The sequence below is a fragment of the Erigeron canadensis genome, chromosome 6 (genome assembly GCF_010389155.1).
Source record: "Erigeron canadensis isolate Cc75 chromosome 6, C_canadensis_v1, whole genome shotgun sequence".
NCBI lineage: Eukaryota > Viridiplantae > Streptophyta > Magnoliopsida > Asterales > Asteraceae > Erigeron > Erigeron canadensis.
In genome coordinates, this window is record NC_057766.1 from 35,037,483 (window position 1) to 35,061,652 (window position 24,170).

Consider the following 24,170-nt stretch of genomic DNA (forward strand, 5'->3'; position numbering starts at 1 on the left):
AATAGTTATATATAGAATTTGTTTGAAGTTTGTACAACTTACTTTTATGGATTTGTTGTCATTGTTGTAGTGTTATTGTTACTAATATTGTTTTGAAAACTTGTTGAAATTAATTAAGGTGTAATTATAAGGTATAAACTTATAAACTTTTGAAGCTCAATTTGACCAAAACCACAAGTGGTTAAAAACCAACTAAAACCGAAAAAACGAGCCGAAATAGACCAAAACCAAAAAAACCGAAACCGAAACCCAATGGTTTTAGTTTTCAAAAACCGAATTATAACTGTTCGGTTTCGGTTTTAGTAAAAAACTGAACCAAGCCGAACCTTACTCACCCCTAATCTATGGTATAACTAAATGAGTAGGTTGGGGTATATTTTCAGCATAATACTCTCTCCTTATTAATCTTCTATATTTTAATATTTATTTAATAATAAGTGGACGACCTTTAAAAAAAATATTATAAAAAAATCTTTATTATATATATATATATGCGTGTGTGTGTTGGGGGTACACTTGGCACCCTTAATCCTCCTCTTTTAACCTAATACCCCATCCTTATTAATCTTTTATTTTTTAATATTTATTTAATTATAAATGACCGACCTTTAATAAGAAATCTGTATTATTATAATTTATATATATATACACCACTTAGAAACTACCAAAAAAGTTTTTTTTTATTTATATACTTTGTTCATATTTAATTATTATTATTATTATTTAACATTAAATTCTTATTTTATTATTATTATTATTATTTTTAATTTAGTTAGTTTATTATGATCTTTTCTTCAACAACAAAAATTAAGACCACATTACATATGTTAACCATCATCTACGACTTTGTGTTGTGCATGTATTGACTGTTTCGGAGTGGAACAACCCGAAGAAAATCAAAACATTCGGAGTGGCGACGACGACAGTGGTGGCGGCGATGTACGGCGGTGATGATAGTGGTGAATTGTAAATTAATTGATGTAAGAGGGGTTAATATGATTCCTTTGGAGGATTTATGTTATAATATGCTGAATAGATTAGCATAGATAGATATAAACATAGATACAATAACTCTAAATAAAACTTGTTAGTTTAGATATGAAAGTTTTAATTTATTTTAGTCTAATTTAGATCTATTTAAAACAAAAAAAGATAATGACGTGGAAAGAAGATAACCAGAACACCAACTGTCATCTCACCACAACCACAACAACTCTCATTCTCAAACAACACAAAATTTGCCCGCGAATTCAATCCTCTTAACCAAAAGGAAAACCAGATTTATCTAATCCAAATAATTAATTAACATGAGGTTTTAAAAAAATGGCGATTTCATCGTCCTCACAGTTATTTCAATTACCACTGCTTCATCCACCTCATCTCTCACCTAACATTCCGGTCACCGGATACTCATCCGTCCGGTCAAAATGTCAGCATTTCATCACTCTACGTTACTCCTCCGATCATCTCTTTCCGGTTACATCCACTGCTAGTAAATTTAAGACGTATTGTACCAAATCCACGGAGGAGATAACTGCGGAGACGTTTAACGATGATGATTATCGTGAAGAAGAAACTCACCGGAGCTCTGATGATGACGTGGATAAGACGGACGACGGCGGTTCTCGACGCAATGTTTCGTTATTGTCTGATACTTTAAATTTAGGCATTCGTGAACCTGTTTATGAGGTTTGTTTTAGTTTTTGATCATTTCCTTATCAATACGACGTCGTTTTTAATATATCATATATATCTATTGATGATTGTGGATTTGGTTATATAATACTCGTAATAAATATAAGGATATTAATATTATGGATAAGGATAAATCTACCTAATTGGTGTCCCTAAAATATGCCTAATAGTAAGATGATAGACATATGGAAAAATCAGGGGCAAAATTAGGAAAGAGATTTAGTGTAATCCACCTATCAAATAAGGTTTTAGCTTGATTTTTAGGCATATGAGTTAGGCTATTAATCATTTTCCTAATATTATTGGTAGAGTCAATGGTTGAAATTCAATTCATTGCGACATTATTTTGACTGCTAATCAATTAATTAAGTGCTTATAGTTTTTTTTTGCTAATTTGTTAGAGTTACAATAACATGCTTATTTTGAACACGGATTTTAAGTCGTATAACTTTTATATTATTACCCACAAAAACGATCTTTTCATATATTATGATAGTGTTGTTAACATGTTATTGTATTTTTTCTTCTTTTTAAGGTTGTGGAAGTAAGCTCAGGCGGTAAGGTGTCGACCAGAAAAATTAGTAGACGACATCTGCTCAAGTCAAGCGGTGAGTGAAATGTTCATTTCCGTGTTCTCATAACAATAATGATACCAGTATAAGTATCTCTTGGTAGTGTTGAAATCAGCAATCCTATTACGTTTTATAAATCTTAAGCCTTAAGTATTAAAGTTCGTGTGAACGTGCATACTCTGCTGATTGTACATAGTTTTCCTTTTTAGTCCTTGACGTTTCTTACTGTATTTGCACACACCAGTAATGAGTTAAGATCAGTGTGCATTTTCTTTTCTTAAGTAAAGTTTGATAGCAGGTCTTCGCCCTCGAGACATCCGGAGTGTTGATCCTTCACTGTGGTTGACCAACACGATGCCTTCATTGCTGGTATGGATCAAGTCAAGTTACCATTGTGTGTTGTATTAGTTGATGCTGGTAAAATAAAATCGTGTAGCTCGTTTCTTGGTTTTGATCCCTGCATGCCATTCCATAATTTGTGGCATATTCCCTTTGTTAGTTATTTCATGCGTTTAGGGTATCTATATACATTATGGTCAAATATAGTTGTCAGACATCATTCTTTGAAGGCTTTCTCTTTGTTGTGTATAGATACTTTGAAACTTCAAGATAAGTTATGGGTGGGATCTAGTCAAACATCATTGTCAAGTTACAGGCTTCTATCTTATCATATTCTAAAAACTAAATGGATCCTTGATTGATGGACCAAATTTCATATAAGAATTTTTTGTTTATTTACAGGTTCGTGAAAATGCAATATTATTGAATCTAGGCTTACTACGGGCGATTGCAATGCAAGATAGTGTGTTTATATTTAATTACAACCGGTAAGTACTGGTACTTGAATATCTTGTTTCATATATGCGGTTGGAAAAGGCTTGTTTTTGAACATGTTTTTTTCTTGGTTTATATATAATATATATGTTGGCTTTAGGAGAGCAGGCAAAGCTTTTATTGACGCGTTATTACCTCGGTTAAATCCTAAAAACATGCATGGAGGTCCTGTAATGCCATTTGAGCTTGAGGTTGACTCATGTCTATGTAATTTTTTTGATTATCTGGTTTATCCATTTCTTTAGTTAGTTTTGGATTTACAAGAAATTCAACCTGATTTTTCAGGTAGTAGAAGCTGCCTTACATTCACGAATACAGCGCTTTGAGGATAAACTTATGGATTTAGACCCACGTGTGAGTATGGAAACATAGTGAGTAATATACAATTTACCTTTTACACCACACATGTTCATTGGTTATAATGAGCCTCTTTTGCTATGCTTCAGGTTCAAGGTTTACTTGAAGTTTTGCCAAACCGATTAACTGCTGACATATTGGAGCAGCTTCGCATTAGCAAACAAACCCTGGTATCACATCAACCATACATTGATACGTACATATTGTTGTGTAGATAAACTGAAAATTGGTAACCCTTTGATTATTATGATTGTATGCACGGAAGGTTGAATTAGGATCGAAAGCAGGAGCACTCAAACAAATGTTGCTTGATATACTCGAGGATTCTCATGAAATTCGTCGCCTCTGTATCGTGGGCAGAAATTGTATCCTGCGTAGAAACGATGATCTGGAATGTTCTGTGCCGCAAGAAAAGCAGATTGCTGAGGGTAAGTGTGGCCTTATTGCTGAGGGTAAGGGCAGAAAGTGTGTTCTTAATATTCAGTATGCTAATTCTTAACTGATTTTTAAATACAGAAGAAGAGGAAGAAATTGAAATGCTGCTTGAAAATTATCTTCAAAGGTAATTTCATGGTCCCTGAAGCACGTGAAGATCTGAATCAGTTGTGATTTATGTCTTCTTATGATTGCAGATGTGAATCATGTCATAATCAAGCCGAAAGGCTTCTTGAGTCAGCAAGAGAAATGGAAGACTCGATCTCTGTTAACTTAAGGTTTGAATAAATTTATTAACTTCAAGTTTCTGAGAATTGAGGCATAACATAATTGTTAATGCATTGATATCTATGTATGAATGTGGCATGTTTTCTTAACAGCTCTCGGCGGCTTGAAGTAAGCAGATTTGAGTTACTTCTTCAGGTTGGGACCTTTTGTGTTGCCGTTGGTGCTCTAGTTGCAGGTTTTCTTTTACCCTCTAGACTGTAGCCACTAATCATCTTTGATTGCTCACCCCATATATTATTCTCTTACAATATCAACTGTAACTTCCTCATAATCCTACATTCCTACTAATAACCATGATCTATAATACAATGCATGGAGGTTATTGGCTGAGTTATGAAATCAAAAACACTTACGTTCCATATTAGCTTTATCCTTGGATTTGACGTTCATTATCATCCACTTTCTCCTGCAAAGCTCAGTTATATTTTCTGTATTTTCTAGGTATATTTGGCATGAATCTAAAATCCTATCTTGAAGAACATGTGGTACGCCCTTTTTAAGTTCCTTAAGAATTACTTTTGAATGTCAATGTTGTTTTTTCATATCTTGAAATGTGCCACTTTCAGTGAAGAGTTCTGAATTGTGATCTTACAATAATCTTGTATTTATCTAATTATGATGTTATGTGGAGGGACTTCAGTGATGAAGGCATAACTGTAATAATAATTTTCTCGAGTGCAGTTTGCATTTTGGCTCACAACTGGAGGGATTGTTTTTGGCGCGGTAATGGCATTTTTCCTTATGTACTCATACCTCAGAACAAGGAAAATACTTTAGTTCCCGCGAGTATCTAAAACACTTTGTACATCAACCATATCCACTTGATTATCATCTTCGACTTGCAAGAAGGAATAACCCAATCTCACCTAGTAATATGGTATACTGATGAGAGATGAAGACACTAGGAACATGAGCCTACTTTTTGAGAGGAATCAGATTGAGATGTTTGTTTGGATATCCCTTGAATACAATATGAGGGCATGCATACAGGTATTTAACAAGATGGCACACCTCTCTGGTACATCCAAATCAAAGTGTCGCCAACCGTCTGATTGTCACAACAGGTCAGATGCTATTTGTGGAGCTGTGGGTGCATTTTATTTGAGGTATTTCAGAACATCAATTGTTAGTACTTAAAAGTACCATTCATTAATCGAGATTTTAGATATCTCAACTATAACAGAACCTGCTCTCTAGCTAAAGACAGCAGATACATTCTTGGTTGTCCATTATAAAGTGCTATTTTTATCTCTATGCCATCTTTCATTTTTTTATGCTATCTTTATATCTTCTTACACTCACCAACAAACAAATACTAGCACGAATCATACATTCAAGTTCCTAAACCGCGTGAATTAACACAAAAATTAGAATAAATCTAAAACAAATACAAGGTATGATTACTCAAACTTGCAACATGAACATATGAAACGAAAAGGATTTTGATCAAATAGCACAAATTTGCCATAACAGGTACAAATTAGACCAAAAAGATTTCTAGGTAATTGTCAACAGCAATAGCAAATAAGATCCAAATAAGACATTCATTTCCTCGTTTGTTAAGTAGCAGATATAAAATCACGGATCCAATAAGAATTGGGATCTTCACATCAAAACCAGTTAGCCATGCCATTTCTAAAAGGAATGCCCCAAGCCCCCAATACATAAATCCCCCGCTCATAAACTTTTGTAAATTGTGCAAAGAATATGATTGAGGACTTCAAGAAAACTGTCAATGTCTCCTTTACACAAGTCAGTCGACGGTTCGTTTCGCAAAACAAGCCTGCGGACAAATATGAATTGATATGTTTGCATTTCATTACCGAAATTACAGGAAGAAGACAAATAAATGAATTGGAAAGCATACACATCTTTATAAAATCCTCAGTAACACACCTCAAGGCTGGTTGGGCGCATCTTCCAGCTTCCAACCATTTTCCAAAACTCAACCAAAATCAAGTATAAACCTTTTTATAAATGAAATAATTTAAATTTATTAATGACTCAAATCCATTATATGAAACACTGATCTCAAACCAGATAGTGGCGAGGGGAATTACCCTATGATATCTTACCTACAATTGCTATGACCTTACATGAAAATAAATATAGCATTAAAAATGGAAAAGAAGCAGTAAATGAGGATATAATTGAATACCAGGAAGAAGTATCAGTTTGTTTTTTATGGATGATGATGATGATGATGATGCAGGGTGTTATTAGATTTTGTACAGAGCTATACACTATTAACCTATCAGATTAGTCAAAACACATTACTAGGATGTAGGAAGACAGGTCAACCTATAATGGAAACACAACAAAACTACGACAGATATTCTCATTCTATTTGGAACATACGAACCCGACTCAAGTTATATTGATAATCTTGGATTCATGGAGAAACTGGTTCATTTTTCATTGGTCGTACATGGAAACGCTTTTTCTGTTATCAGTCCGAAGGTCGATGAAGTTATATACTATTATACTACATATAAGGGCTTATTATATTTAAGAACTAATACTATTAGCTGGTTAATCTCATATTCTGCTCAACTAAGCACAATTTATTTTAGCTTCTTGGTATATCCACATATAGTTGTCTGGTTTTAGTAGGTTGTGTTTGTTTACATGCAAGGGAAGTGTTTGATTGAATGAAATAATATTGTTTACCTTACTGTTGATGACGGGCCAAATGAGTGAAGTTTCAATATATAAAGGCACCATATCTCAGTCTATGGGCTATTGCCTCTTTTTTAATACTCGTGGATCGGATTGATTCAAGACTTCAAGTGATAGAAGTTCATATGTGATAAAGGCATAAGCTTATATTCAATCTGCCTTTTGGCACATTTCCTATCAATTTATCCAGAATGTTGGTTTTTAACAGTACCCGTCTATCACACGGTCATAATTTAGTAGATATGGATTGCTTTGTTGTATGAACATACTATCTATACACAACATAATATCATTTCATTTCCCCTATTTAATAAATCTTTATTTGTGGTCCATAATCTCATAACTGTATAATAGTTCTCCCTTGTGCGCAGTTTGCATTTTGGCTCACAACTGGAGGGTTTTTTCTGGTCCAATAATGGTGTTTTTCTTCATGAACACATACCTCAGAGCACCGAGAACACTTCAGTTCCCGCGAATATCATATAAAATCCCACCTTCTACTCTGTCAGCTACTCTAATTTTGAGTACATTAACCATATCCACTTGATAATCATCTTCGACTTACAAGAAGGAATAACCGAATCTCACCTATTAATATACTGACAAGAGATGAGACATTAGTAACATGAACCCTACCTTTTTAGAGCAATCATAATTCATAGTGAGACGTATGTGTGGATATCTCTTGAGCATAATATGAGGTGAAGCATACAGGAACTTAAGCAAGATGACACAATATGAGATGCATTTCAGTTGAGGTGATTCAGATCAATTGTTAAGATTTAAAAGTACCATTCATTGTTCTGAGACTTCAGGTATATTATCACAGAACCTGCTTCGATGCTTTAGCTATCTTTATCTCTTCTTTCACTGACCAACAAACAAATACAGTACTAGCATATATTATACATTCAAGTTCCTTGACCTCGTAAATAAACACACAAATTAGAAGAAAGCTAAAACAAATACAAGGTATTATGGCACAAATTTGCCACATGAACATATGAAACAAAAAGGATTTTCACCAAATAGCATAAATTTGCCATTCACAAGCACAGATTAAATCAAAAAGTTTTCTAGCTAATTGTTAACAGCAATAACAAATAAAATCCAAAATAAGACATTCATTCCCTCATTTGTTTGGTAGCAGATAAAAAATCACGGACCCAATAAGATGCACAATTGGGATCATCACATCAAAACCAGTTGCAATACCATGTCTATAAGGAATGCCCCAATACATAAATCCCCAGCTACAGAAACTTTTGTAAATTGTACAAAGAATATGAGGACTTAAAGAAAACTGTCAACGTCTCCTTTCCCCAGTCAGGCGATGGTTCCCTTTGCAACAAGCCCGCGGACAAAAACGAATCGCTACATGTGCACTTCATTGCTGAAAGAAGAGGAAGAAAACAAATAAATGAATTGGAAAGCATTACACACCTTTATAAAACACTCAGTAACACACTTCATGACTCCAATTTAGAGACGCATTGCGACTTTTTGGACAGACAAGTTGTAGTGATGACCCAAAATTGATAAAATTGGTCACATATTTATATCTACGAGTCATATGCCCGCGCCATGCGGCGGCAATGGTGGTAGCGGCGCGGGGTGGCGGGAGCAACAGGTGGTGGCGGTGATGGGTGGTCGGGGCGGCAATGGTGGTAAATGTAAAAGTAATTGATGTTGAAGGAGGCCGTGTAGTTGTTTTAAGGATTGAAAGTTTATGTTGCAAATTATTTTATTAAGAGTATTCTAGGTATATTAGGTGGGGATGTTTAAATTAATGAATAAAGGAGAGGGGTATTTTTGGTACTTTGGAGTTGTAATTTGAGATTTGAGGAGGGGGTTCCTCTTTTATATAGGAGTATAAATATAGATAGTTTCAGAGTAGAAAATTACAAGTTTGTATTTGGTTCATGGGACAGTTGGAACTGAACCTGTTCTAAACCTTATCCGGACTTGTACTGAACAAATAAGTTTGGTCCAGATTTTGGTCGCATTTATTGTACAATATCTGTTTGGGTTTGAGCCCGGTTTTAAGAAATGAAGACTCCTAGGCTCCTAGCTATCATTCAAATATCACTAACTCCTTTCTATTTTTGGAAATGAGGTAACATTATCAAAAAGTAAACTGACAGAAGAAACCTACCTATAAAACTCAGCAAGCTTGTTTTGAAGGTGCCTTTGTTACTCCCCCAATAGCAATGTTACCCACTCCAGCCTCCATAGCTTCCCTCTCATCTTTTTCACAAGTTTTCTCGGAAGTCTTATTATCATTGGCCTCCGGAGTAGAATTACTGGTAGGAGTAAGATGTCGAGTCGGTCCTCCGGCGAACCACGGGTGATTCAAGCATTCAGCGGCTGTTGGCCTTTTATCGGGGACAAAATCAAGTATAGGAACAAGAAAATCGGCCAATTCTGTTGCATCTTGTTCACTAAACTCATATTTCTCCTTAAGCACCTTATGCAGGGGCCAAAAACGCAATCGCCTGATATGCCTTAAATCACCATGTCTGTTAAAAAAATCACGAGAGTAACGCCCACCTAGAGCTATCTGCAGAATAATACGTGTCATGTTATAAACTCAGCAAATAACTTTCAAGTTTTATGAATTTATATCCATTTCATCAAATGATTGCAAAACTGATTATAAAGGGAATGAACCTAAAAAATAATGCCTAACCTTTCGAGGCATCATTCCAAGAAGTTCCATCATTAAGGCCAGGTGATCCTGCAACATAGAAACACAGATTAATAATGCATGGATTTTAAACAAAGCACTTATGTAAAGAGACAAATAAAAGAGAAATATAATAACTGATCACATGTCGTATAGAACTTTCAGAAAGACTAAAAAGAAAAGGAATGAAAAATAAAACATTAGCACATTAGGATATGTGTAAAAAAAAGACAAGAAACCAGAGATCATGGTCATTAAACCTAGAAAGCCTTAGATATCCTGACAAAGGGCTACATACAAGCTAAGATTGATTATTTTACGTGATCAGAGAAAGAAAAAAACTTGAATAAGAGATAAGTGTGATTTGAACTTGAAAACAAGAAGTTCTGTGTTGCAGTATTAGGGACGATCTTGAATAGTATATGATACACACACATGTTTGTGATGTAAGTAGAGGGAAGGAAACAAATTATTCTATATGCAAAAGGGTATAATATAGAAACCAAAACCAATCAGCATAGCAACTGTACTATTAAATGGGAAACAGAGTGGCACTTATGTGTAAAATATACCTCGTCTCTGTCATAGTTGTCACCACTATGAGGATCAAAGAGAACATCTCCAGTTGCCAGCTCAAAGCATATGCATGCAAATGACCACATATCCGCGGAAGTTGAGTATTTGGATCCTAGAAGAACCTCTGGACACCTGTATTGTCTGGTTTGGATATCACCAGTAAATTGCTTATAAGTCCAGCATGCATTACCAAAATCCACCAACTTGCACTTAACATCAACCTCAGCCAAAAGTTTCTGCCTTGTTGAGCGGCTGCCTCTTCCACGAAGTTGAATTCCTTGGCGAGTCTCCCTTCCTTCAGAATGATTCGCGGACTCGTCTTTTACAGTCGAAGAAGTGCCATGCTCTTCAAGGGAGTCTCCATTTGATTTCTCAGTGGGACAAGAATCACCACCAGTTGTCTCGTTATCAGCTTCAACTTCCTCAGAATCTTCCTTACCGACAACACTTTGGGCAGCTTTCTTAGCCTTTTTCCTAATTTTCTTTTTCTGGTTCTTGGTAAGATCACCATTCGAAACCTTAACTTCTTTAGGTGCCCCGGAAGTGGCCAAGTTATTATCCTTACTGGACGATAGAATGAGGGGTGCACCTGTTTTTGTCCTATCTTTTTCCGGATCAATCATAGACAAAAGTAGAATATTTTCTGGCTTAAGATCCGTATGTATAATCGAAAGCTGACGATGCAAGTAATCCAGACCCCCTAAAACGTGGAAACAAATTTCCTTAACCTTGTGAAGAGGAATCCCTCGGTAATCTGAATACTTGATCAACGTCAATAAATTATCACCCAAATACTCAAAAACCATACAAACATGCTGCCCATTCGGGCCAGAATGCTTAAAATGGTCCAAAAGCTTCACCACACTTCTTTGGTCATTCGGATCCCCCTCGGCTATCTGCTTCAATATCGTAATCTCATCCATAGCAGCCTCCGTGTAGTGTTGAGCACTTTTTTGTACTTTCAAAGCTACATACCTCTACAAAACCAACCAAACCAAAACCGTTACTTCATATTCATCTAACCAAAACATCAAACCACCACAAACATAACATCAATATTATTACTATTATATCTTGTGAGACCCCCAAAATGGCCTCTAAACTAAGACGGAGAAATCGCTACCCCCAATATCCTAAACCCACATCAAAACAACAACACATACTATCTACCTTCTCCCTTCAACCATCTTCTCCTCTTAGCTACCGCTGCTACGTTACGCACCCCGACACAGACACTACTACGTACAAACTCATGCATTTAACTTTTATCATGTAAACAAACAACATGCAGACTAAAATCATTAAGCCTTTTTGTCCAGATTACCAAACGCACATACACACTCTAACATAACTTTTCTAAAAATCCAATTAAACCTCATATGACCTACTTATAAGCTGGAATCCGACTAATTAGCTACATAACATCAGTTAAATCTCCTATATTACAAAAAACACAGATCATACATATATATAGATATAGATGATAATAAATTAGAGGAAGATAACATACGGATTTGAGAGAGTCCCAGGCGAGCCAAACAGTAGAAAAATGGCCCCAACCGAGCTTACTCTGAACAATATATCTAGAATGTTTAAACTTATCACCAACACGAACAGCGTGATAACCACCACGCCGGTAATCCTCTGTTCCTTCATCTTCCGATGTGTAATCACTCGTTTCACTCCGATCATCACGCTCACCGCCGCCGTTTCTCCTATTATTGTTATTGTCTTCCGCCATCGAATATTACAGCTGAAGCAAATAGCAAACACTTTGATAAAAATCGATCTGTAATTGAAACCCTAGATATATATATATAGAGAGAGAGAGAGAGTGTGTATGTGTTTGTAAGTGTGAGTGTGTGTATCTGGAAGCTTCAAACCAGCTAGGGTTTCTGAACTAAACAAACACTCTCTCTCTCTCTCTCTCTCTAGATAGTCTTCTTTGGTGGTTCTTTTTGTTCTTATATGTATATTGTACATGTACATACATATAGAAGTGGGAAGGTTGGTTGCTAAATTTTACGCTTAAAAATATAAATATTAAAATTAGAGACAACAATCTTTCTTACAAGTCACCAAATATTTTCATACATTATCCGCTTAATATAACGACGGCGATCTGATGGTAACGACGAGCGGTAGTAAAGGCGACAACTATTGCTGGTAATTGGGTATCGATTGGTATAAGTTAATGAATATGTAATTGATGTAAAATATTTTAAAAAATAAGAATTTAAATTATAAATTAGAAGATAAGGGCACACTACAAAAAAAATCTCATTTATTCACGCTTCCTCAGAGGAAGTGTGAAGAAATTTTTTAATTTATTCACGTTTAAAAATGTTTAAAAAATACATACACATAAAAGTGTGAAATTTTTTTAAAAATTATAATTTTTTCACACTTATATATGTGGAAAGAAAAAATTCACACCTAAAAGTGTGAATAAATGTCAAATATATTCACACTTAAAAGTGTGAAAGTCAAATTGTAACACATAATTTCTCCACACCTTCGTTGTGTTAAAAAATTTGGTGTTACAAATTATTCCTGACACTTCTAAGTGTGAACAATTGATATAGTTTTAGGCACTTTGATGTGTGAACTTTTTTTCTCACATATATAAGTGTGAAAAATTTATGATTTTTCAAATTTTTTCACACTTTTAAATATGAATACTTTTTAAACATTTTTAGGTGTGAACAAATTAAGAAATTTCTTCACACTTGTTTAAAGTAAGTGTGAATAAATAACATTTTTGTTGTAGTAGCAAATTAAGTACTTAATATAACTTTTAAAATAAAGGGTTTCATTAAGGGTAATTGAATCATTTTCAAACTAAATTTCTGGTACTTCTTTCCAAAAGATGGGGTGGGGGCTAAAATTTGTTTTAAGAAATAAAAATAAGAAAATGATAATGACAGCCTTCAGCACTTAGGACTGTCATTAATACTTTATTACATGCATAAAAAGTAGTACTTCATACATAAAAAATCATCCCCTGAATTTTCACATGACAAAGTACAAATTTTAATGTACACAAATAACTAATACAAAATAACTGTCTTTAACAAAACTCATAAAAATAAGGGTAATAGCATTTTAGTATTATTTAGGCAAAAGTATTAAACGAGTTTATATTTTCAGTTTTTCAAATATTTTAAACAAACATATAAATTCGTATTTAAAAAGCATTTACGTTAGGTGCTACTTAAAAAATAAAGGTAATGGAAGACCTTAACCGCGATATCACAATTGGATACTAATCGACTCACCCCATATGAGTTATAGTACAATCATTTTCGGATAACTTTGATTACATGCAATTTATTCTTAATCTATGTACTGTAGCATGTATGAAATGTAGTATGATATTTTGGAGTAAGAGGTTTATGAAGTTGAATTGCTTAAGCTTCAACAATAACTTGATTGATCCTTTTATCTTTAAACTCGGTTTTGAAGAACTGATTGATAACCTTGATCATTTAAGCGCATCTTGACTTGACTCGACCCGTCATGATTAGATAATAATTCATTTATCATAGACATAAAGAATAAAATTATAAAATAATATAAGTTTGATAAGACTCGTTTTAAAAACTGAGTTTATTATGAAACCCGAGCTTGACTCAAATATGTACTCGAGTAACTCAAACGCGTCTTGAGTGTTTGTTTGCCAAGGGTTGAAATTGACTGGTTAGTAGTTGTCTTTTAATTCACAACATTTTGTTTTGATGGTATTTGATCCTCATGTATTTCACATTCAACCGTTCTTACTTTTGGCAATACCACCGCTTAGTGAGATTGTGTGTCCAGAGTTGTTTGGTTTGAAACTCCAAACAATTGTGTTTCAAGCATTGGGATCGAGGTTGTGCGTGGTCATTTATAACTCCTATGCCTTTCACTTGGTGACTGTCTTTTCCTTGTTGGAGAGTTTAGAATTTGGGCTTTACTCCCGCTAGCATTATTGAAATATAGGGGTGTTTGGGATTTAGAATTAAGTGTTTACGTTTGTTGTGTATTTTTTTCTACATGTGTTTGGAACTTTGGATTCATAAAGTAAGGCCTTGTTTGTTTTTCCTAAAAAACTCTTAACAACCTCTGACCTCTGATTCGGTCAGAGGTTTCCATATCCAAAGGTGTTTGTTTTTTCTTTTCTATTCAGATGTTTTAGATCTGAAAACATCCAATTCGCTAAGAGAATAAAAAAAGTTTGAGAATACTCAGACGGTCAGACCTATCTTTTATCCCTTCCACTCACCCCCCCACCTTATTCTTCATTCACACAAGTCACAAGTCAAAGACACCGTTTGCAGGTTTCCGATCGCGACCTTTACCCCTACATCGGATTCACACAACTTGTGGTTGTATTCTACAATACCCACAAGCCACCCACGATTTTAACCTTTGTTGTGAGTGGATGATTATTGAAAACGATAAAAAGCAGAAAATTTAAAGTTGAATGGATGAAAAGTAGATATAGAAAAATTAAATATACAATAGGCTGAGGGATGTTGAAAATGTAAAAGAGATAGATTGTGAAATAGAAATAGTTTTGTACTTTTATGGGATATCATCAAATTGGTTTTGCATTTCATTCAAGATTGAACTTTTAAAAATATATAAACAATTCATTTCAATTATTAAATGTATAAATCAATTAATAATTTAGCTACTGTAAAATATATAAGTTTATCACATTTATTCGTAATTAAGTAATGATGTATTAATGTTAACATCCTAACGAATAAAATGGTGAAATAGATATTTATGACTTATGAGTATTAAGATATATTTGGAAAAACAAACAACTGTATTTATTCAGATTTTTGAACCACTTGTTAATATTTAGAAGCAGTATTTAAATTCAAATACAAAACTCTTAAAGAAAACAAACATGGCCTAAGTTTTAATTTTTAGTTTATTTCGTAAAGAGAAAGTTTCAATAATGGTCTAAAACACCTAAGATTGTGTATTTTAAGCGCAATAAACATTTACAAAATATATAATGCCTAACATTTTTTATTATTTTTTTGCTAATTAAAGTTATTACATTAAACCGATTAATATGGTTGACATTGTTGTTTTTAAATTTGCCAGCTCTATTCTCAAATTTGCTTGATTTCAGTGGACCTACTACTGATCTATGATTGTTACCAACTTATTATTATTATTGTTATTATTATTATTGTTATGTATGTTCTTTTATTTAAAATTTTTAAATGTCGGCATCGAAAATTGTTTTGGTAAGTAAGTTAAATAACTACTGAGTAATATTTTTTCAGTTATGGTAATAGACTAATAACAACTATATCCAATCTTACCAAGTACATGTATATCAGTGGTGAAGAAATATCAAACGCGACGAACATATTTGATTTTAAAAGTACACATGTAATTAGATTGCCTTCATCCATTCTTATTTGATACTATTTTTAACTAAAAAATGCATATTAAACATTGATTACATAAGAGTGAAATGCCAAATCCAATCACAGTGATACAAAATGATCGATTATCACTCGTTAAACTTTCATCATATATAGTATAGTAATAATAATAATAACTTCATATATAAGCTTTGATTTGATAGAGTTAGTTAGAATATTCATAAAATAGGTAATATATCTACTTGATATATTTTTCCACATAGTATTTTAATCATCAAATAAATGTATGTCTGAATACATTTCATGCCTTTTATACGTAATAATGAGCAATTAGGTATTGTTGATGTTGCAACTAACTTTCACCCAAAAAAAAAATACAAATGTTTGATATGTGTTAGTTTTTTTATTATATTTATATATAGGCTTGAACCTTTTTTTCGAAGTAATATTATAATGATTATAATCACGAAAATGGAAGATGTCTTTTACTTTGCTAAGGTGTTTTTAAATTTGTGCTCTAACGACACATATAAGGTTACAATTAACGCACCAATAGATATATTTTTCTAAGGGGGTAACAAATACTTTTACCATTTTCAGGGGTAGAGGAGATTTATATTCACATAAGTGAAAACAAAGGGAGAGAGTTAGTGAGGGAAAAATTTAAAAATAGCATGTTTCTAACTGGATTCTTGTTTTTTCATTTTTCTAAATCTATAAATTAATTACACACATGTACGCATTCAAGGACTCAAGGTACAAGTAAGAAAATCCTTTATCAATTTAATTGTCATGATGCACCAACCAGACCAAGTTGTAACGTCTCTCAAATTTCGGACTTTTTTTTTTTTACACTTTATACACCAATACATATACATATTGGGATTAGTTTTCTTGAATGTAAGAAACTTTGAACGAATGTCTATAGTAGAAAATAACTAAAGTTGTGTGTATTGTATGTAAACAACTTGAAATAATGTTTATTATATGTAAGAATTTCGTGTCAACCAATTAAAATCTGACAAGTGGCACCTGTAGATGGTTGCCACGTATATTTTCTTACATACAATAAACATTTTTTCGAGTTGCTTATATACAATACACATAACTTTAGTTTTTTCCTACTATAGACATTCGGTTAAAAATAGTTACATTCCAGAAAACTAATCCCTATACATATTGGCATAATCTATCTATAAATAATATAATTAAAATAAGAGGTTGGGGTACATTGGCACCCTTAACCCCATTCCTTTAGCCTAAAACTCCCTTCCCATTATTCTTACCCTCACATATTCTCAACAAAAAAGAGACCTACGACCAAACCTAAAAAATAAAAGTCGATTACCAAAAGGTTCAACCTCCTCCTATAAGAGGTAATATATGTTTTTAATTTTTAAAGATCATCACTTTATGAAATTTAATATATTATGAACTTAAATTATTATTATTATTATTATAATATTTCTTTTAGTTTAGTTTGTTGTCCATTTTATGTTAATTATGACTTCTTCTCCAACAACGAAAAATAAGACTACATTAGTTCATTTTGAAGATCTTAAACCAACACATATTAACCATCATCTACAACTCCGTGTTGTGCATGTATTGACTGTTTCGGAATGGAACAACCCGAAGAAAATCAAAACATTCGAGATGATCTTTGTTGATGAATTGATATGTATTTTTTTAAATTATATACTTTACACTTTTTGTTGAGCTTAACTCTAAATCGTTTAGTCTAAAATTGTTGTTTGTGTTTGTAGTAGGTTTAGATATAACAAACTGCAAATTTTTTATTTAACTAAAGTTGAAAAAAAAGAATAAACTTGAACCAATATTTATATGGAGTTAATTTTCATATGTTTCCTTCTTTAGTTTTCGTATTGATTAAATTCTGATATTGGTCATAGAAATTTAATATACTTGAATTCCAATTAATTTTAACTTTAATTAATATATTTTGAGACTACCCGTCCATTGGACGTCCCTGAGCATTAGTTAGACTATATATCAAACATGTACTAACAAAGTGTTATGAGATTTTAAAACAAAAAAAAAGGCTCAAAATTTAATTTATGATTGTAAGAATATGACCACTCACCGACCACTGTAAATTTACGGTCGGGGTATAAATTTATGTACTGATATTTGAATGAACTTAAGACTTTGAGGTTTTGGGGTTCAAATTTTAATGTGGATAAAAATTTATAAATGCACAATAAGGGTTTTTTAATAGTAGTTTCTTTTAAAATCAGATTTAAGTATATGAAAAAGCATGTTGCTAAACTTAGATTTATTGTTAAAAAATAAAAATCAAATAGTCATGATGCATATCCCGAACTCGATGATATTCATAGAATCATAGTCTAAATGATTGACTATGGCGTATATCTATTTCTTTGTTATACATATTCTAGACATAAGTTATAGACAAGTTAACCATCCTCAATATTTAATGGTGAAAATGATGGTCTTGGACTCGGTGGTGGTAGAAGATTTCATTTTAGTCTTAACAAATTCAAGTGGGATTTGGATCAATTGATTATCCAATGCAAGATCAAATGTATTTTAAGGTGAAAAGACAAAGAAATGATGTTGATTTGGAGAACAATGCAACTAAGATGGCTTTTGGAAGAAGCAACCATCATTTCTAATACATGTTTAGTTCTTTAACAGATCGTCATGTTCAAATCTTCATCTCTAAACTTTTTGAAAAGCTAAAATATTGGTATAAGTGAACTAAAAATAGTAGTTTAAAGATATAACTAACAAGAAGCAAAAAAGTTTACAAGGTTATCAAAAGACAACGAGCAAGACCTTTAAAACATTCGACTACCCACCATTGTACCACTATCAATTTGGATTCAATTCGAAAATTTGACTGCTTAAACATATAATGTCCACATTATTTTTTGTTATTTTGTCTAAATGTAATCATCCACTTTTTATTACAAATTTTCATAATTCAACCATCTACACTTTATATTATTATTAGTTATCCTTATATTATTATAAGGGCACATGGAATGTCACGGGGAAAAAACCGGTCACCACTTTTTACCTAATGGAACAACTTCCGGCACCTGATGGATGGGAACAAACGGGTAGATGCTATCCCCGCATTCTTCATCACCTTTCGTTTTATTTCTTTATTGTCCCTTTTGTTTTTTGCTTTTTTTTTTTTTTGTCTTTTTCTATGTGAGGAAAAGATGGGAAAGAACGGTAAAACGTTTCTCGTAAGTGAAGAAAATATGGAGAAAAATAGAAAATAATAGGAAAAAATGGTGAGACTCCTAGTTGCCTAATGGCTCTAAGTTAATTAAATACACAATAATTAACAGAAAATTACTTTCGAATTAAGTAAAATTTAAATGTACCATAAAATCATAGATCCATAATCACCTCATTCCATTTAAGGAGTTCCTTTTGTGAATGTCAGATATTCGAATCCAATGGTATGCATTCTTGATGGATTATTAACTTAAGTAAAGTCTGCAGTTTTAATTAACAATCACACCCACGTTAGAGTTGACCGGCTTTTATGTCTGACAAAAGTCCAAAGCCCCCTTTCATGTGCTCCCACTCACCTTTGAATGTCCTTAATTTTGACCCAACAAATTTTAAACACTATCTTAGTATCTAGCATCCATAATCAATTAATTATCTCAGTTTCTAGATTCTAAACAATTGCTAGATTATGTCTGCAGACTGCAGCAAGGTTTGAACAACAAGTATGGTATATACCTGCGATCTCTTGGTCACGTCATGGGTTCAAATCTGATATCTCATTGTTCATGGAATCCAGTCACAAATTAATATTCGGTTGATCCACCATGGACCACCGACTCATGAGTGCACCCTTTGTGAAAGCCAAGTGGCACGATCTCTCCTCGAGTTTACACCAAAAACATAGAATGAAAGGTACAACAATGGGCGGTAAAAAATAGTTTGCAAGACTGCTCAAATAGCAAGGTCAACTTGTATTTCATTATATATACGAGTACAACGTATCAACTATGTGTGCCTATAAACAGGAAATGTTACAATGTAACTAGATAACTAGAGTGTGTAACATTATAAGGCTCAAGCGGAAACAGAAGATGCCATAATTAAACTCCTAATGTGAATACTAGCAAGTATGTGGCCACTTAAAGTGGAAAAATAAATTGAAAGAAAAAAGAATGAAATAAAACGGGCCACAAGATGCTAGAAAGAAAAACCAACGAATGTCACTGCCAAGTGTAGTATGGATGCAAGAATAAGAATCGGAATTAGTTCATAACGAGTAATCTTCAATGAACTGCTACTGCCAAACTGACCAGCGTTTACGACTTCACTTCTGCCGCCAGTTGAGGTGGAAGAGACGTTTACAGATGTTGAACCTACGAACATGATATGCACCACATACAGAATACATTATCATCAGAGGTTGCAATTTCAAGCCATTCACTTATGAATGGGTCGATTCGGGTTACTAGCTTATTACAAATGGGTTAAATGGATGTATTCAATGCATATGACGATTAGGTTATTATCGTATTTATACACTTTTTTAATCATTTAAAACAAATTCATAAAATAAATTAATATTTAAACTTGACAAAACCTGAGTCGGGTCAACCAGATTTGACCCAAACCTGTTTGGCTAGTTAACCAACTTGACCAACCCACCCACTTTGCACCTCTTGTATTAAGGTTCAAAACTTCAAATGTCCAATAGGCCTTCGAATAGTGACCAAGATTGTATAAAAATTGTATCGTTCAAAATAATATGTAGAAAGTAGTCAAACATTGAAAAGAACTTACAGTCATAATTCGACCATCCAATCCGTTGACCAGCCAAATCATAAACAACAATCTTGTCTTTAAGAACAAGATCTGCATCACCAAGTAGGCAAGTACAAACATCAATCAAAACAAGAGAATAACAGTCAGAAATTCGAAGTGAATTTAAGTTTATTATGAATATTATACCTCCTAAAATAGTAATTCCTTGATTTGGAATTGTCTGGAAACCAATGCACCACACCTCAGCCCCACCCTACAAGCACAATTTTGTTCAAGTAAAAGCAAACAAAGATCCAAATGAAAAAGATATAATGATATATATTGAGACAACTTTTTTTACTCAGTTAAATAACATTGCATGACATACCATGGAGTTTTGCTGAAGAAGGTATTCCTGAGGCCTTAAATGCATTGAAGCTCCACCAGCGAAGTTTAAGCTTACAGCCGGGAATATGCTAGCGACACTGAAATAGCATTATTAAACCTAAGTTATAGATTAAAGAAAATTAAACTCCAACTTCTGTTCAAGTTTCACCATGTATAACCAAACCTTATATGGACTTTTCTAGTTATGGTATATTTCAAAACATTATAACATTTTCTACTAACAACTTCTTTTTATGATGGAATATATATTAGTTAAAAATTAATAAATATCTAATAAGATATACCAATCAAGTAAGCAAATTGATTTGATATGATGTATAAGAAAACATAAAAGCGGTTCAAAAACTTGACCAGTATACATGCATGAATTATTAAAGAACCTAAGTTTATAGTAATAACCATTAAATGGGAACTTTTCAAGCTTTTAAGTAATATATTCAACTTTTGTAGCATTTTAAGTCTAACACCATGGTATATTGGACAAAATTCGAACGACGACTAAAGTTGTAGATGAACTATGAGCTTGTTGGGTAAAGGGAAGACCTTGATGTAATTAAATAACACTGATTTCCTTTTGAAATAAGCGGCTGTACAGACTGTGAAACTGATTGTGTGATCTGCAACAAAAAAAGGTGAAATCAACATTAAGATAATCAGAAAACATAAGGTGATATAGAATAATTAGATTAATATTTCAGATAGAAGGCTACAATATTGGAAAATCTTCAGCTATATGATTGTAACAGTAGAATAAGAAAAATGCTTGAGCCACTGACTTACAGCATCCACAAAAGGGTTGAAAGCTTCTTTAGCAAGGTATGCCAGAGTAGTTCCTGAATCAATTATGGTTCCTCCTTGGTTGTCCGAAATTGCAAATGTTGATGGATCAATGGCTAACGTTTGGCCATTGACAGATATACTCTGCAAATTTACGTTATAGTGTGGCCTGAAACGTACAAGGATGGAAACAAGAGTTGGTCTACTTTCTAGCAATCAAATTTATAAGAATATTAATTTGAGAATATTAATCTCAAACAAGCATATAACCTTATTACATGGTTCTTTAAGCATTCAAGGTCACATAATGAAAAATGTAGTTTGATCAGAAACAATAAGTGCAAAGATCAGAAAGTGCAATGGGCCAACCATCCCCACCCCTTTCAACCATATAACATTATCCAATTTGGCCCGTTACCAAACCTGCCAAGTGCCAACCCACTTACTTTACCATCTCTACTCAAGATTAAAAGGAAAGGAAAACCAGCTATCAGCTCATTTAATAACACCGAAACTAAATTTCAAAAGAAAGAAAACTTACTGTGACTGGACAAGCGGAGTATAAACCATATTTGGCTCCATTATTTGACCAATGACCAAGATACCTCCCCCCTCATCACTTCCAACAAGACAATGAGAGAATGCATCCGAAGCGATCCCTTGCGCCGAAAGTTGTGAAATTATGGACAAACCTTGTTGACCAAATCCAAATATCCCATCAACTGCTCTATCAGATTTAGTCAAGTCTCCAGTCTGAGATGTGCTACATCTGTTGCAAATTACACAACTCGGTAAATCAATGATGGTTATATCGAAAAGATTGTAAAAAGTTGACTTTCCAATAACTCACCCAAATACAACATTGGCTGAAGAGTTTGATGATTCCGAATCAAGACCAATCATGTTAAGATGCATCAAGTCAGATACATAATAACCTGTCGTCCCACTACCATCTCCATATTGGAATCTGTAACTGCACTGATTATTGGAACAGCCAGAATCAGAAGATCGGCTAGCCTGTTCACAACGTTGGTCTGAACAAGAGATCGGAACACTTGTCGGTGAGGTTGAAGGATCATAGAACTCAAGTGGAATCTGTTGAAAAAATAAATAACATCACTAATTTGCAAGCAATTCATTACTTTACAGTATCAAGAAAAGCCACCCTTTTTCTGAAGAATACTACTTAAGAAACGATTAAAGCATACTTGTAATCCGCTTGAAGTTGGGCACCCATTGCATGGAGTACAACTGACCCACAACACATCACTTCCGGTGTCTATTTGTACATAATAGTCCTTCGGAGGAGATCCCAATTGCACTTTTGTATAATAAAGCCTACAAAGATACTCCAAAATTAAAATATATTAGTTCCAAAATGTTAAACAAAACAAGAAAGAACTCAAAATCCATTATAAGTAAAACAAAATGATGAACCTACAAATCAAGGCTAACCCAAACAACCTCCAAGTAAAAGCATATAACCTAAGTTACATGACTCAAAATTCATCATCATAAGCAACATAAGAGGGTAACTGAGATTGCGTTTAGGTATAATTATCTAACAAAACGAGGTGATATAAGAGTTGACCACACACAATAACATTATGTTGTACACACTTGTGTACGTGTTGTTCCGTACATATCACTTTATATCGTTTTTGGAAAAAACAAATATCTAGAAATACTCGTAATGATTAACAACCTGAAAAAAGTGAGTATCCTTTTTTTCTTGCAAAACAGCCGTCCAAACATATAACACCTTGACAAACATTATATGATTCACAAATAGCTATAACACACTTATTTTACTTTATAATTCATTAAAAATGTAGTAAAAGATTATTAAAGCAACAATCTTTAATTTTCTACTTTCCATATTAGGTCACCTACTAACCAATCATCGATAGATGAATTGGTACATGAGGGAGCCTGAGACTTAGAGGTCTTAGGGTTCAAATCCTGGTGTGAGCAAATACTCTCATGATTGGGGACAAGGGTTTTCCCATAATAAATTTCCTCTCGAATTAGAGTTCGATATGTGAAGAGGCATGCCGATGAGCCCAAATTTGCCGTTCAGGAAAAAAAAAAAACAAAATCATGTTCTCTTAGTGTCTAGACCATAACTCATACATAAACATGTTTGGGATGGCCAAAGAAAAGTATGGAAATATATACAGAATTCAACTACTAGTAATTATTTAAAAATGAAAACTTTATCTAAAAAGGAATTAGAATTACCCAACACGAAAAGGGTCATAAGTGCCTTTAACAGGGAAATCAACAACACCAACTCCACCACTTGAAGAAGCTTGTTGTAATATCCTACGGTGTCTGTATATATCTCTATCTCTAAGTTTATGCAGCTCAATTCTATGGTTCACCGGAAAAGCTCTCTCCAAAGTCAAACTTGCCGGAAACCCACAAATAACAGCCGCCGCATTTAGCCACAAGAATAGGACGGCGCCGGAAAATGTCAAACTAACCGGATTTCTGCCATGTAAAGAAACCGGCATTTCTTTATATATTATAAGATTAATTATATACAATACATACACAAGTACGTATATATAGAAGTGGGTTTGTTGTATAAAAATTAAGAGTGTTTTATTTTTGGGAGGAAATTGAATAAAATCTGGAGGGGCAGAAAGGAAGAATGGAAACAGGGGAGTTTGAAAACTGTATTTCGCTGGAATATCG

General features: G+C 33.4%; 3 protein-coding genes across 4 annotated transcripts; 1 reads left to right on the top strand and 2 right to left on the bottom strand.

The window, feature by feature from the left end:
• The first annotated feature begins 1,192 nt into the window (after positions 1-1,192).
• On the top strand, positions 1,193-5,433 carry LOC122605717 (magnesium transporter MRS2-11, chloroplastic). The gene is made up of 13 exons (XM_043778676.1): positions 1,193-1,689; positions 2,231-2,303; positions 2,566-2,636; positions 3,009-3,094; positions 3,202-3,292; positions 3,387-3,455; positions 3,548-3,628; positions 3,724-3,886; positions 3,975-4,020; positions 4,091-4,171; positions 4,274-4,356; positions 4,623-4,666; positions 4,863-5,433. The coding sequence occupies exons 1-13, from the start codon at positions 1,324-1,326 to the stop codon at positions 4,956-4,958; spliced, it is 1,350 nt and encodes a 449-aa protein (XP_043634611.1). The 5' UTR covers positions 1,193-1,323; the 3' UTR covers positions 4,959-5,433.
• Positions 5,434-7,919: 2,486 nt separating this feature from the next.
• Positions 7,920-12,088, bottom strand: LOC122605716 (SRSF protein kinase 2-like). Its single transcript, XM_043778675.1, has 5 exons — positions 11,633-12,088; positions 10,119-11,099; positions 9,550-9,597; positions 9,016-9,420; positions 7,920-8,253 (listed from the first exon to the last, which is right to left on the bottom strand). Exons 1-4 carry the CDS (start codon positions 11,861-11,863, stop codon positions 9,025-9,027), a joined length of 1,656 nt encoding a protein of 551 aa, XP_043634610.1. The 5' UTR covers positions 11,864-12,088; the 3' UTR covers positions 7,920-8,253; positions 9,016-9,024.
• Positions 12,089-19,462: 7,374 nt separating this feature from the next.
• On the bottom strand, positions 19,463-24,170 carry LOC122603388 (aspartic proteinase 36-like). 2 transcript variants are annotated; one of them, XM_043776074.1, is made up of 10 exons: positions 23,712-24,166; positions 22,679-22,808; positions 22,321-22,565; positions 22,012-22,239; positions 21,474-21,639; positions 21,237-21,310; positions 20,674-20,770; positions 20,493-20,559; positions 20,325-20,396; positions 19,463-19,900 (listed from the first exon to the last, which is right to left on the bottom strand). In XM_043776074.1, the coding sequence occupies exons 1-10, from the start codon at positions 23,984-23,986 to the stop codon at positions 19,725-19,727; spliced, it is 1,530 nt and encodes a 509-aa protein (XP_043632009.1). In that variant the 5' UTR covers positions 23,987-24,166; the 3' UTR covers positions 19,463-19,724. The 2 variants fall into 2 exon arrangements, with proteins under 2 accessions (XP_043632009.1, XP_043632008.1); XM_043776073.1 differs by having other exon boundaries at positions 20,325-20,559; positions 23,712-24,170.